General features: G+C 38.6%; 1 protein-coding gene across 4 annotated transcripts in view; it reads left to right on the plus strand.

The window, feature by feature from the left end:
- The window catches only part of BIRC6 (baculoviral IAP repeat containing 6), a 193391-nt gene that overhangs the window by 90151 nt on the left and 90343 nt on the right, over positions 1-12897 (plus strand). For all 4 annotated transcript variants that reach the window (XM_085301178.1, XM_085301180.1, XM_085301179.1 and 1 more), the window contains 6 exons: positions 5158-5291; positions 6276-6403; positions 8099-8661; positions 11320-11495; positions 12090-12186; positions 12337-12531. In XM_085301178.1, the coding sequence (XP_085157304.1) occupies positions 5158-5291; positions 6276-6403; positions 8099-8661; positions 11320-11495; positions 12090-12186; positions 12337-12531 (1293 nt within the window). The remainder of the gene's footprint in view (positions 1-5157; positions 5292-6275; positions 6404-8098; positions 8662-11319; positions 11496-12089; positions 12187-12336; positions 12532-12897) is intronic.

Here is a 12897-nt window from a genome sequence, read left to right on the forward strand (position 1 = left end):
GAGCTGTGAGTAGACCCCATGATAGCTGTTTTTCTAGACCATTGGATCAAAGTAGTCTTAGTGAACTTCTTAAATTAGCAGCATTGTTATTTAGTTCAAATTCATTGTTGTCATTCAACAGGTCATATTCATGTCTGGTCTTTTTTTTTTTTTTTTTTCCTTAAAAAGGGCCTTTCATACTCTTCCATCCGTTCAAGATCCAAGGCCTTGCCTTATTTGGATTTTGTGTTTTGTTTTTGAACCCTCTTCTGACTTCTGAATTACTCTGCTCTCAAGACTGCAGGTTCAGTCATCATTATTACATCAAGAGTAAATGCTAAGCTCTTGTCATTGACCTTCCTGTCAGATCAAAAATAGTGTAGTCCTTGAGATCTCATCCTAATTTTATTTTCAAAGCTATTTCTGACTTTTTTTTCCAAAACCCCAGACTTCTCCGGTAGTTAATCAGGATTTGTTTTTGTGGGTTTTGTTTGTTTTATTAGTTTGGTTTTTTATAGTCTGAGCATAGTGCCGATTTCTTCCAGGAATTGTCCTTTTGGGGGAATTTGTGAGCAACTGCCCTGTGGCACAGGTCATTTTGTGATCAGAAAATCCTATTTCACTCTCCTATTATATGGCTAATAAGTATCTTCAGAATATGAGAGCTCAGGCTGTGTGATTTTCATGCTTCGGAAACACTTACGAGAGGCCTGCAAGATACTGTGCAGGGACTACCACTACCACTCATTTCAGTTCAGAACAATGACCTTCATTTGGCTACAAGATCCAGTAGCAGATTTTGGAAGGATTTTGTTTTAAATCAGTATTTGGTGGATGACAACTAGAATCCTTTAATTCCATGTAAGGGAAGGTGGGTACAAGCAAATCCACAGTGATATCCAACTAAGAAAAACTTTAGAGCTACTTTTGCTCTAAAGTAAATGGCTGTCATCTGTCAAATCTTTCTGATAATGCATTTCCTGGAGATCTGTTTCTGTAATAAGAGCTATTCATGCTCTCTTCACATGCACTTTTGCATTATCTGTTCTTACATTGGCAGTCACCAGAAGCACAGAAAGAGCAGAGTTTTGAGTATAACTGTAACTTGACAGAGTAGATCATGTAGATGATTTCTTTGAAATCTGAGTTAATGTCAAACAGAGCATATCAGACAAATGTAGAATGAAAGTGGACTTTTAGACTGCAGTACTACTTCCAACTGTTTTTTTAAAAAAAAGCCCAATAAAACAATGTAGGAGGCAATGAAGACGTAGTTATTCAGTTATGGCATCAACCCTATCATGAAACAGTGGAAAGACTACAGAGTGGTTAAAACAAGAAGTAAATGAGCTGAAGGTTAGCATATAGGATTTGCTACTGCTTGATGGTAAGAGAAGATGAGGTGGGACTACCATGTTCAAGGAAGTTCTGACATAACATCTGCCTGTATTAAGAAGCAAAGTCTTCACAGAAAAGTCCAATTTAATCAACAATTACAGTACAACCCTAACAGTGAAGGCACATGCAGTAGGAAAAAGCTGGGAGTTTTTAAATAATGATGTCTTCAAAGAAACACAAGTGAACAAATTAAATGACTGAAGTTAAATCTCAAACATGCCTTTTCATAGAAATGCAAACACAGGTCTTCTAAAAGTTGCAATTTCAGTGCATTGAAAAAGGAAAAAAAACAGTAATAGCAGTGTCACTTACCATGCTATTACAATGATTGAAGGCTTCATAGAGAAGGAGACAGCATTTTTGATTAATGTCTTTGATTCAAGGTCTTAGAAGAAAATGAAGTACCTTCTATCTTCAAAGGTTCAAGAATGCAGGAAAGTATGATAGAAATCTATTTCAAATAAAAAGATTTTGAGACTTTTGCATACGCATTTAACTTAAATGTTCAGTGGTTTCAAACAAACTCAAGTGGCATATAACTTGGAACTGGATTCCTATTAAAAGTTTGAGTATGCAGTTACACTGAAGCAACAAAAAGTTGCAGAAGTTAGTTATGAAAATAGAATAATTGAATTCAAATTAACTTTGAAACTTATCAAGGCTTCTCATTTTGATTAGTTATGTCAGCAAGAGCTGAGTATGATTTTCACAGAATCACAGAGTGGTTGAGGTTGGAAGTGACCTCTGGAGATCATCTAGTAAAATCCCCGTGCACAAGCAGGGTCACCTGGAGCACCTTGCACAGGATCGTGTCCAGATGGGTTTTGAATATCTCCAGAGAAAGAGACTCCACAACCTCTCTGGCAGCCTGTTCCAGTGCTCCATCACCCTCACAGGAAAGTTTCTCCTCATGTTCAGATAGAACTTTCTGGGTTTCAGTTTGTGCCCACTGAATCTTGTCGTTTCGCTGGGCACCACTGGAAAGAGTCAGTCCCATCCTCTTGACACCCTCCAGATATCTGCAAACATTGATAATATTCCCTCACAGTCTTCTCTTCTCCAGGCTAAACAAGCCCAGCTCTTGTGGCCTTTCCTCAGAGGGGAGATGCTCTGGTCCCCTAATCATCTTTGTAGCTCTATGCTGGACTCTCACCAGTAGTTCCATGTCTCTCTTGCACTGGAGAGCCCAAAATTGGACATGCTAGTCCAGATGTGGCTGCAGCAGGGCTGAGTAGAGGGGCAGGATCACCTCCCTTGACTGCTGGCAGCAGTCTTCTGAGTGCACCCCAGGACACTGTTGGCCTTCTTGGGCACAAGGGTACTTGGCAGGCTCATGACTAACTTGTCCACCAGCACTCCCAGGTCCTTCTCCACTGATCTACCTTCCAGCCGGTCAACCCCCAGCCTGTACTGGTGCATGGGGTTATTCCTCCCTAGGTGCAGGACCCTGCACTTGCACATGCTGAACCTTATGAGGTTCGTCTCTGTCCAGCTCTCCAGCCTGTCCAGGTCTCTCTGAATGGCAGCACAGCCCTCTGGTGGATCAGCCACTCTTCCAAGTTTGCTGTCATCAGCCAGCTTGCTGAGGAGGCACTCTGTCCCTTCATCCAGGTCACTGATGAATAAGTTGAACAAGACCCAACCCAGTCCTGACCTCTGCTAGCTACAGGCCTCCAACTAGACTCTGTGCTGCTGGTCACAACCCTCTGAGCTCTGCCATTCAGCCACTTCTCAGTCCACCTCACAGTCCACTCGTCTCATCCACAAACTAGTTGAGCTTACCTATAAGGATATTATGGGAGACAATGTCCAAGGCTGTGCTGAAGTGAAGAGGGACAATATCTACTGCTCTTCCTTCATCTACCCAGCCAGTCATTCTATCATAGAAGGCTATCAGATTGGTGCAGCATGATTTTCCCTTGGTGAATCCATGCTGACTACTCCTAATCACCTTCTTTGCCTCTCCATGCTTAGAGAGGACATCCAGGATGAGCTGTTCCATCACCATCCAAGGATGGAGGTGAGGCTGACTGGCCTGTAGTTTCCTGGCACCTTCTTGTCCTTTTTGAAGACTGGAGTGACATTRGCTTGCTTCAAGTCCTCAGCCTAGCAGTCACATCTGTCAGCTCCCTCAGCACTCTTAGTGCATCCCATCAGGAATTTTAATTGTAATTTGGCTTAGATTTCATGACTGATTATAAACTGAGGAAAAAAAAACTGAATATATTAGTTATAACTGTATGTGCAAGAGCTACGAGCTTACCAAATTAGTATCCTTACAGACCTCACTATCACTTTCCTTTCCAATTTGTGTCATGACATCTCAAAAACAACAACAGCAAACCTATAAATTTAGTTTTCTTATAGGGAAAATCAGAATATTATGGGTTTCTTGCTTCTCTAAATGTTTAGAGTTGTAGATTCAAGTTCATTTTCCACTGATCAGTTCATCCAGATTGGTGTTTCCAGGGCACAGCTTGCAGTGGAAGTTGTGTAGTTGGCAAAAGTTCAGTCTTTCTTTCACAGAAAATGCTGTGGGATGGGTTATTACTTTGATGAAATAGCAATAGCTGCAGTTGAATAGGTCTTAGCCATACATAATTGTTTTACTACTGATAATGATATATCAGTGAGAAACATGTTCCATATCACTGTAAAGGCAATACTTTCCACCCTAGATTTTTTGTATTAGGTAAATGCAGAAAACTGTTTATAATTTAAGGAGAAATCTTACAGTAAGCTATCTCTTCTTTCTCTCCTTCCGTCTTCCCCTAGGGATTTCTTCTTATGGCAAGTCTCTTTCCAACACTCTTTTTATTTCAGTGCTGTAGATGCTTTCCAATTGAGATAGAAGTATACAGGGTTTAATACTGGTTTTGACTGAGACTTTTCACTCCTGATTGGATTACTGTTTAGTTTAAGAAAATTGAAGTAGGATGATGAAAACTCTGATAAAAACAGAATGACCAGGTTTTTAGATTTTTGTTCTTTTGCATCTTTCCTACTCAGGTATCTTATTATGATCCAGTGGATGCCAACCAAATTCTTCTGTACCAAAGATGCATTGGTACAGAAGATTTTAGTTTAAATGTGGGATAAAATCCAAAACAAATCATATCTTCAGCATGTAATAACCTGAAATAATTAGAGAGGTAAAACATGGTAAGAGTAAGTATTTTCATTCAGTTAGATAGGTATGTTTTTCTGAAGTCATGATTTGAGTTGATTGTATATACAACTATTGAATGAGTAAGATTCCACATCTCATAAAAATTCATTTGTTTGATCATTGAAGGATGTATTTTAACTCTACTTCGAGTCCTCAAAGCCCCTATCTATTAAGCTACCTGCAGTTTTAGTCAATAACGAGAAGTCTGAGAGTGCTGTGGACAAACACATCTTGATTGCATACAGGATAACAGAATGTGTGGTATCTGCCTGATAAAGTAACACATGCACTTAAATCTTAATAAATTGTTGGACTAATAGAGAGAAACAGGTAAAACTGAATATATTGCTTCTACAAAGTGCAACTCTATTTTCAGGAATGTTCTCTTAACAAACTTAGAAACACAGCAAACAATTTTGGGGGTCTATACTTAGATACCTAACAGAAAACAGTATATTCAAACTTGTAGCCATGAGTAAGCAACTTTTGGTAGCTCATTCTGCCTTGAATATGTGTGCAGGATAAATTAAGTATAATGGATAAACAGTATAAATGTTTTTACACTTAATGCATAAGACTAGAAATTTACTTTTCACATGTTTATTTTTAAGCTGGTCCAAGCAGTGCCATCGGAGCTCAGGAAAGTACTGCCCAATTGTTAGTGTCAGATCCCAACCTCATTCATGTCTTGGTGAAATTTCTTTCCGGCACCAATCCTCATGGAACAAATCAACACAGTCCACAGGTAACTAGCAGTTAATATAACAGAATAACCTTTCATAATAGGGTTTTAGTATACTTGATATGAATATGTGTTTTTCATAATGTGTTATAGCTGTGGCGTGTTTTATTTTTGGTCTTAGCTGGTTCTGATAAACAACTACAGGGAAGATTATACTCATTATCCACTATGAATATTATAACTCATAATTATTCTTTCCTTTTGGCTAACCATTAGAAGACTTTCCATAGGGAGAAGATATTATGTGTTATGTCAGTGACAGAGTTCCATGTGTGTTGGGGGGGGGTTATGGAAAAGTAATAGAGTTCAGTTAACTTCCTGAAATCAGAATAGGTTGGGGTAAAAATGCTGATGAACATTAAGTTTAAAAAACAAGAAAAGAAAAAAAGAAAGACCACAAAAATGAATGTCATACACTTGTATTTTCTGCCTGTTCTGTGAATTAATGTGTCAGTTACTATTTCTTCTAATTTCAGCTAAGAGTTTATTGCTCTTTGTAGTCTTTGAGATATCTGTGAATGGTGACAAAAAAGAGTCAACTTATTTGTATGTAATGTAAGCGCCTCCTGGAAAATGTGTCTTTTTTTTTTTTCCAAAACCTAAACATTGTACAATATTGTTAGTCTAAAACACTTTCATAAATGTGTAGTTTATGAAAATCCGTGTGTGTGGATTCACATGCAAGTGTATTCTGTGTAGTGGAGTATAGTTTACAATGCTGAAGGGATAGAATTCTGAGCTGCAAAATGGTTTTAGGCCAAGAACTGTTTGTTTATTTTATTTTCTTCATGATTGGCAATAGAAAAACACATGACATTCATTCAGATTATTTGTCCTATGAAAACCTTGTAAAATTATTCAGAAAGCAAGTAAAGTTGCATAATACTTCAGTGTTCTTAGAAAATATTTTTTCTGTTAGATACAACTTAATATTCTTGAAGATATTTCAGTTTATATATAAACTTATTAAAAAGCCTTTCCTTCCAGGTTGGACCAACAGCTACGCAAGCTATGCAAGAATTTCTTACTCGATTACAAGTGCATCTTTCTTCAACATGTCCTCAGATGTTCAGTGAATTTTTACTGAAATTAATACATATACTTTCAACAGAAAGGTAAATCTTGAGTGTCTTTTTTAATACCATGTTTTGTCTTTAAAATCTGTCAGCTGTGACATGTACATTCCTTCATGCCGTACTGTCAGGTATTTTATGGAAGGAGTTTTCTGCTGTAGCTGCAGGACAGCCAGAGGGCTCTGAACTGCTCCTGACATGTGGAAACTCCGTGCACAGCTGTCCATGCACGGTTGTCCGTGCCTGTGGGACTGTGGGAAGGAGCACCAAACAACTGGTCKGACTCTAATAGCTTCTCCAGCTTGGCTTTAACAGCTCTGCTTCTTCATGGCTAGATTGAAGAGCACAAGAGTGTGTATCAATACATGGGCAATACTTTGGACTTGTGACAACTGCTTGGCCTGAAATGTGTTAGGAATTATCATCAGTTTCTGGTATTGATACATTGCACATTCTCAGACAAAGGCTTCGTATAGCTGAGGATGAGTTTCATCAGTTCCTTTCTTTCTTAATTCCCAGCAGGTGGCACTTTGGTGTTGTCTATCCTTCAGTCATACAGAAAATAGCTGCAGCCTTCTCTAAGCAATTTTACCATGATAACTTGAATTGGGTGGGTGGGCCTCACCAGCTAACATTAATGATCAATTAATTATACAATATGTATAATAAGTAATACAATAAAATCAGTAATTCATAGTGAATCTTACAATGCATGTCTGCAAGCTGGAGAGGCAACTGAAATGATAGCTTTGGAGATGGTTAGGGATTTTTTTCAGACAAAGGTTGAGACTGAAATGCCATAAAATGGAAGCAGATCACCTAAGAAGGGTTTAGATAATTATTTTTAGAACCTCAGATAGTCCTTCAGCTCTGCTATGTCTGATCAAAGCGTAAGACTGATTGTAAATGAAAGCAATATTTTATTTTAAAAACTGGTTAAACACTGAATGCTTTCTTCCAGACTATTTACAGAAACTAATTTATTCTATATTTAATGTTAAAAATTATAGTGAGATTGATCAATGTCAAAGATGCAGAGAAACATTTCAAAAATTAAATTAGACTCCAAAAATTAGTACTGGTTTTATTTTAAATCTGCTAACACAAAAGGTTCACTCTGCAGTCCATGAGTAAACACGTGAATTCATTCAGGAAAATAAACTTATCCCTAACAGTTGTCTTGCAGCTAATCAACCTATAGGTACATGTCTGTAACAATTTGAGTGCCATTCTCATGGTCTTATATATAGTTGCTATTCAGACTGACCTTTGCTTCCCTCTAGCCAGGAGGAAAGAAAAACCTCGTCATGTTTTAGGCAAATAATCCTGATGGTATTAAAGTATTAGATGACTTCTTCCCATATAACCTCCTTGAAATTTTACACAAAGCTGTGTTTCAAACCTATATCTGCAGATTAACTCTATGATTAAAGAAATAATAGGTCCTAGACTTTGTCAAAGGAAACTTTCAACTTTAGTGATACTGGTAAAGTGGTAGGATAGAGGTGTTCCACAGACTGTGTAATGTGAAGAATATTAAAAAGCTGTGAATCCTTGGCCCTTGTCAAAGGTCAGCGTACGCTTCAGCATGCATTTCCAGAAATGTCTAGATTTGTATTTGTCAAATGTTTGTGCTTTTTGAGAGTTATTCCTCAAAAATCTTTTTTTGAAGGTCAGTCACTCAAATAGTATAGCTTGTTAATATTTAACAATGATTTTTTTTTCTTTTTCTTTCAGAGGTGCTTTCCAGACAGGCCAGGGGCCCTTGGATGCACAAGTGAAACTCTTGGAATTTACCTTGGAACAGAATTTTGAAGTTGTATCAGTTAGCACTATTTCTGCAGTAATTGAGTCTATAACCTTTCTTGTGCATCATTACATTACGTGTTCGGACAAAGTGATGTCTCGCAGTGGCTCAGACAGCTCTGTGGGTGCTCGAGCATGTTTTGGAGGGCTTTTTGCCAATATTATTCGTCCAGGTGATGCCAAAGCAGTTTGTGGAGAAATGACAAGGGATCAGCTTATGTTTGATTTGTTAAAGTTGGTCAACATTTTAGTTCAGCTGCCACTTTCCAGTAACCGGGAATATAGTGCCCGTGTTCCAGTTGCAAGCAGTACTACGGACAGCGTGTCTGATGAAGAAAAGGTTTCAGGAGGCAAAGACGGCAATGGAAACAATCCTAATACTCAAGGCTCAACTGCGTATGTGGCAGACTTGGTGTTAGCCAACCAGCAAATCATGAGCCAGATCTTGTCTGCTCTTGGCCAGTGTAACAGCAGTGCTATGGCAATGATTATTGGTAGGTATTTTGTAAATAAAAAGGAAAACTTTTCAGGGTGATGAGACACTTAAAACTTCTACTAACAGAAAAGTTGAGTGCTGATGTTGAAAGGGTGTGTCACAGAAATGACAAGGAGAAAAAACAAGTTGATACAAAAGGAGTGAAAGGGATGAAAGGAATATGAAAAAATTAACATAAAATGGGAGACAAATTAAAACCTAATGAAAATGTGTTTGGCAGTTTGGAGTTTGTCTGATTTGCAGAATGGCTGAGGTTGGAAGGGACCCCCAGGTCACTTAGTCGCCCCCCCTGCATACAGTAGGGTCAACTGGAGCAGATTGCTCAAGACTGTGTTCAGTCGGGTCTTGAGTATCTCCGAGGATGGAGATTCCACAACCTCTGTGAGCAGACAGTTCCGATATTTGATCTCCCTGTTGATATAAAAAAGCTTTGTGCTTTGTTTAAAGGGAATTTCCTGTGTTGCAATTTGTGCCTGTTGCCTCCACACTTGGATTAGAATTAGTCTTCGATTTGTAGAATGGACATTAATTGTTCTCTATGTATTTTGACATTTTCCTTTCTATCACTATTTCTGAAAAAAAGCCAGCTTATGACTTTGGCCTTTTGCAGAGAATATAGGAACTTTCCCATGCTGCCTTTTACCAGAAACCTCATTCCTAGTGTGTCCTGGGAGCTCCAGGCACACATGCAGGTGGGTGAGATCCTCCTGCCATAAGGAAGTGAGGAAGCTGATGACACGTTGAACAGTAGAGTTGCTGTTTGTCAGGCCGCCTCCCACTGCACCACCAAAGACATGCGGTGACATCGACAGCAGTTTCTTCTGGGAAACAGCTGGTTGATTTGAGTCTGTGCTGTTTTGGAGTGTAATTCAAACCTCTTCCTCAACTTTAATGTCCTTCTGAACCACCAGTTTCTGTCCAGGAATTGTTTTGCATGTTTTTAAAAAGGCAGTTTGGGAAGGTAGCCTTGTTTCAGAGTGCTGTTCACAGAATTCAAGCTGCTGGGCCAGCTGATCCCTTCAATGGGCTGTTTCTGCCAAGGCCTTTTGATGCAGGTTGTTGGAACTAATTTGTATGTGTGTTTTGGAAAGGTATAACATGGCTACTTGTGGCTTTAGTTCCTTCGTGAAAAAGTATATTAAGCTCTTCTCAGACAGTTTCTCTGAACAGAACATTGCTCCAGTACTGCTGCCAAGGTTATATTTGATCCCAAACATACTCTATCTGTTATCAGCATATAGTAGTAAGCATGTAATGGCTAGTGCAACACGTTGGCTGCCTAGGAAAGATCATGTGGAAGATGTCTGCAGACGTCTACTGACACGTAGCAGGCCTGCCATCAGAATTTAAGCCAATTGTGTTGAATTTCTGCATCTGGTAAGCCAGTCACTCAGGAACCAAGATGAGTAATTTGCTTATCCCATGAAGTTGAATCATCTGCTGGATTACCTTTCATGACTGTTTTGTACCTTTATTTTATTAGTGTTTATTTCATTAGGTTTTGTCTTTGACAGACTATGAAAATCACACAAATAACAGTATTGCCATCCCACCTTTGCCTCAGAATCTTCCCAGCTAAGCTGCCCTAGGTGGCTTCAACTTTACCATCCATTTCATTTAGCCTTTCCAGACCCTGCAGAGATTGAGTCTTTATAATAGACTCTCTTGTCTGTCTCCACATGTCCAGTGCTTAGCAATACTTTCTTTCTTGACAGCTTTAAGGTAGTTAAAGTACTGCAGCTGTCTGTTCTTTTGCCAGAGTGTTTCTCTAAAGCATGTTGCAAAGATCACTTAAGAACATTATCCTTATTTTTAGTATACCTTCAGTTCTTCTAAGTGGAAGGGGATTATTCGGTTTCCCTCCTCCAGTCTCAAACCACTTTTAAAAACTCTTCCGGATCCATGTCAGTTGCTTTATAAGACAGTCATGTTCACAGGGAACCTCCTTCTTTAAGATGACTATTGCTTTCTGGAGGATGGCCCTCCTCTGGGTAATAGGAGGAGAGGAAGGAAGGAAGGAGAAGTACCAGCTTGACTCTTCTAACACTGAAGCTAAACTGGAAATAGTAGATGGTTGAAATATTCAACATTTAGTCTGGCAGTTGTTCATCTTCAGCAATATGTAATCAGACTTTTATGCATTAATTTCCTCAGTGCTGATGTCCCATCAATAAAATCTGGTACTGAAACACTTTAGAATGAAAGTTTAAGGAGAGATATTTTAGATAGAAATGCATATGTTAAATGATTTTTTGGCTGCACAAGTGCATTTACGTTATTCTCTGGGGAAAAAAACCTAAATATGTTCCGGTTACCTTTGGCTAGGATTGATTCTGATCCTTGTAGCTGCTATTCTCTTTCCTTTGCTAATTACCCTCATTTGTAATGTCTTACCTAAAATGAGATTTGAATTATCTGACTTTCTGGGTCATGCCTCCTATCTATACTGCAGAGAAGGTAACGTGTACCTAGGGATGTTAATAGTAACTTATCTGGTCCTGAAAAATGGTCCTTTAGTAATTTGTAAAAATTCATGTGAACATTTAACTGAAATGAAACTTACATAATCTTTTTCACTTGATGCGTTATGTTTTTTCCTGTAATGGTTTGTTAAGCTTTATCTTCTGAACCTTGATTTGTTTCTGTTTTCACTAAGGTGCAAGTGGCTTGCATCTCACTAAACATGAAAACTTCCATGGCGGCTTAGATGCAATATCAGTTGGAGATGGGTTGTTCACTATCCTGACAACGCTTAGTAAAAAAGCAACAACGGTGCAAGTGATGCTTCAGCCAATTCTTACTTACATGGCCTGTGGGTACATGGGAAGACAGGTGAGTTCCCTTTAGTGCTTCTAGATAATTACAATTTAGTTACTTGACACTGCAAACGATTTAAAAAAAAAAAATCATTAGACTGGACTGGCGATATGTACAAACAAATGTTTGTGTTTTTCCAACCTCACCTTGCTTTGGTGCTGAAGTTAGAAAGCTAGTCTTCTGAGCTTCCTTCAGTTGCCTGTGGTGGAGGGAGGGAGAGTCTCCCTAAGGACATTCTAACATCCCTATCAAGATTCCTGATTTAAGGTGTGAAGACGTGTCGAAACTTTTTCCTGCACTGGTTTTGCTGTTCAGCTGGGGAGCACATTTATTSTATTCGTATTAATGGCTATTTTAAACATGTTCAATATACTTCACTTCAGCTACTTATCTCATAGTTTGATCTTTTCCTTACCACAAAGACTATTTCTACATAGGAGTGAAGCATACAGAGCATGTTGTTGCTGTTTTGTGGTAGAGAAATAAACTGTGGTGGGATGTCCTCTCTGGAATTTTGCCTACTAAAAGGAAGAGTAAGAGCAGTTGTGCATATTTCTGTCATATTAATTCTATATGAAAATATATATTTCTTAAYCGTTTATCTTTTAGGGTTCTCTTGCCACTTGTCAATTATCTGAGCCACTACTCTGGTTTATTTTACGAGTGTTGGACACAAGTGAGGCGCTGAAGGCTTTCCATGATATGGGTAAGAATGCCTCTTRCTTAGGGATCTAGTAAAAGATTTAGAGTAGATTTTATGGAATACAGATAAATGTTTGGAGGATCAAATTTATCCAATGGCTCTGCTTAGAATCTGTTGTAGACTTCTGAACTTTTTTTTTTTTGTTATTTATAGGTGGTGTTCAGCTCATTTGTAACAACATGGTAACAAGCACAAGAGCTATTGTTAACACTGCAAGAAGTATGGTTTCAACTATTATGAAATTCCTTGATTCTGGTCCCACCAAAGCAACAGACAGCAGTTTGAAAGCCAGAGTGCTAGCTTCTGAGCCTGATAATGCAGAAGGGATTCACAATTTTGCACCTTTGGGTAAGCAACTCTAGTTTCTCTTGCATTAATATTCAGTGATCATATGAATGTTCATCATGTTCTTAACAAAGTATTGTGATAGTGTAAAATTTCRTAATACTATTAAACCTTCTGAACAGAGAAACTACTGGTGAGTCAGGAAGATATCAGAGAAGGAAATATTMTTTGCTCTGGCCCTCCCCCATAGTTGATAAGACCCTGTTTGGAGAGGAGGAGAGGGGTGTTCTGCATCTTACATAGTCGTTGCATCAAGGTGAACCCCTTCCTCCTCTCTTAAGTTATGGGAAACCCTGTTCCAACCCTCTCTATGCCATAACCACACTAAGATTCACTGACTTCACTTCAAACGTACCTGGTTTGATCCTG

This window comes from Rhea americana, unplaced genomic scaffold (genome assembly GCF_003343005.1).
Source record: "Rhea americana isolate MKP2758 unplaced genomic scaffold, rheAme1 scaffold_173, whole genome shotgun sequence".
Lineage (NCBI taxonomy): Eukaryota > Metazoa > Chordata > Aves > Rheiformes > Rheidae > Rhea > Rhea americana.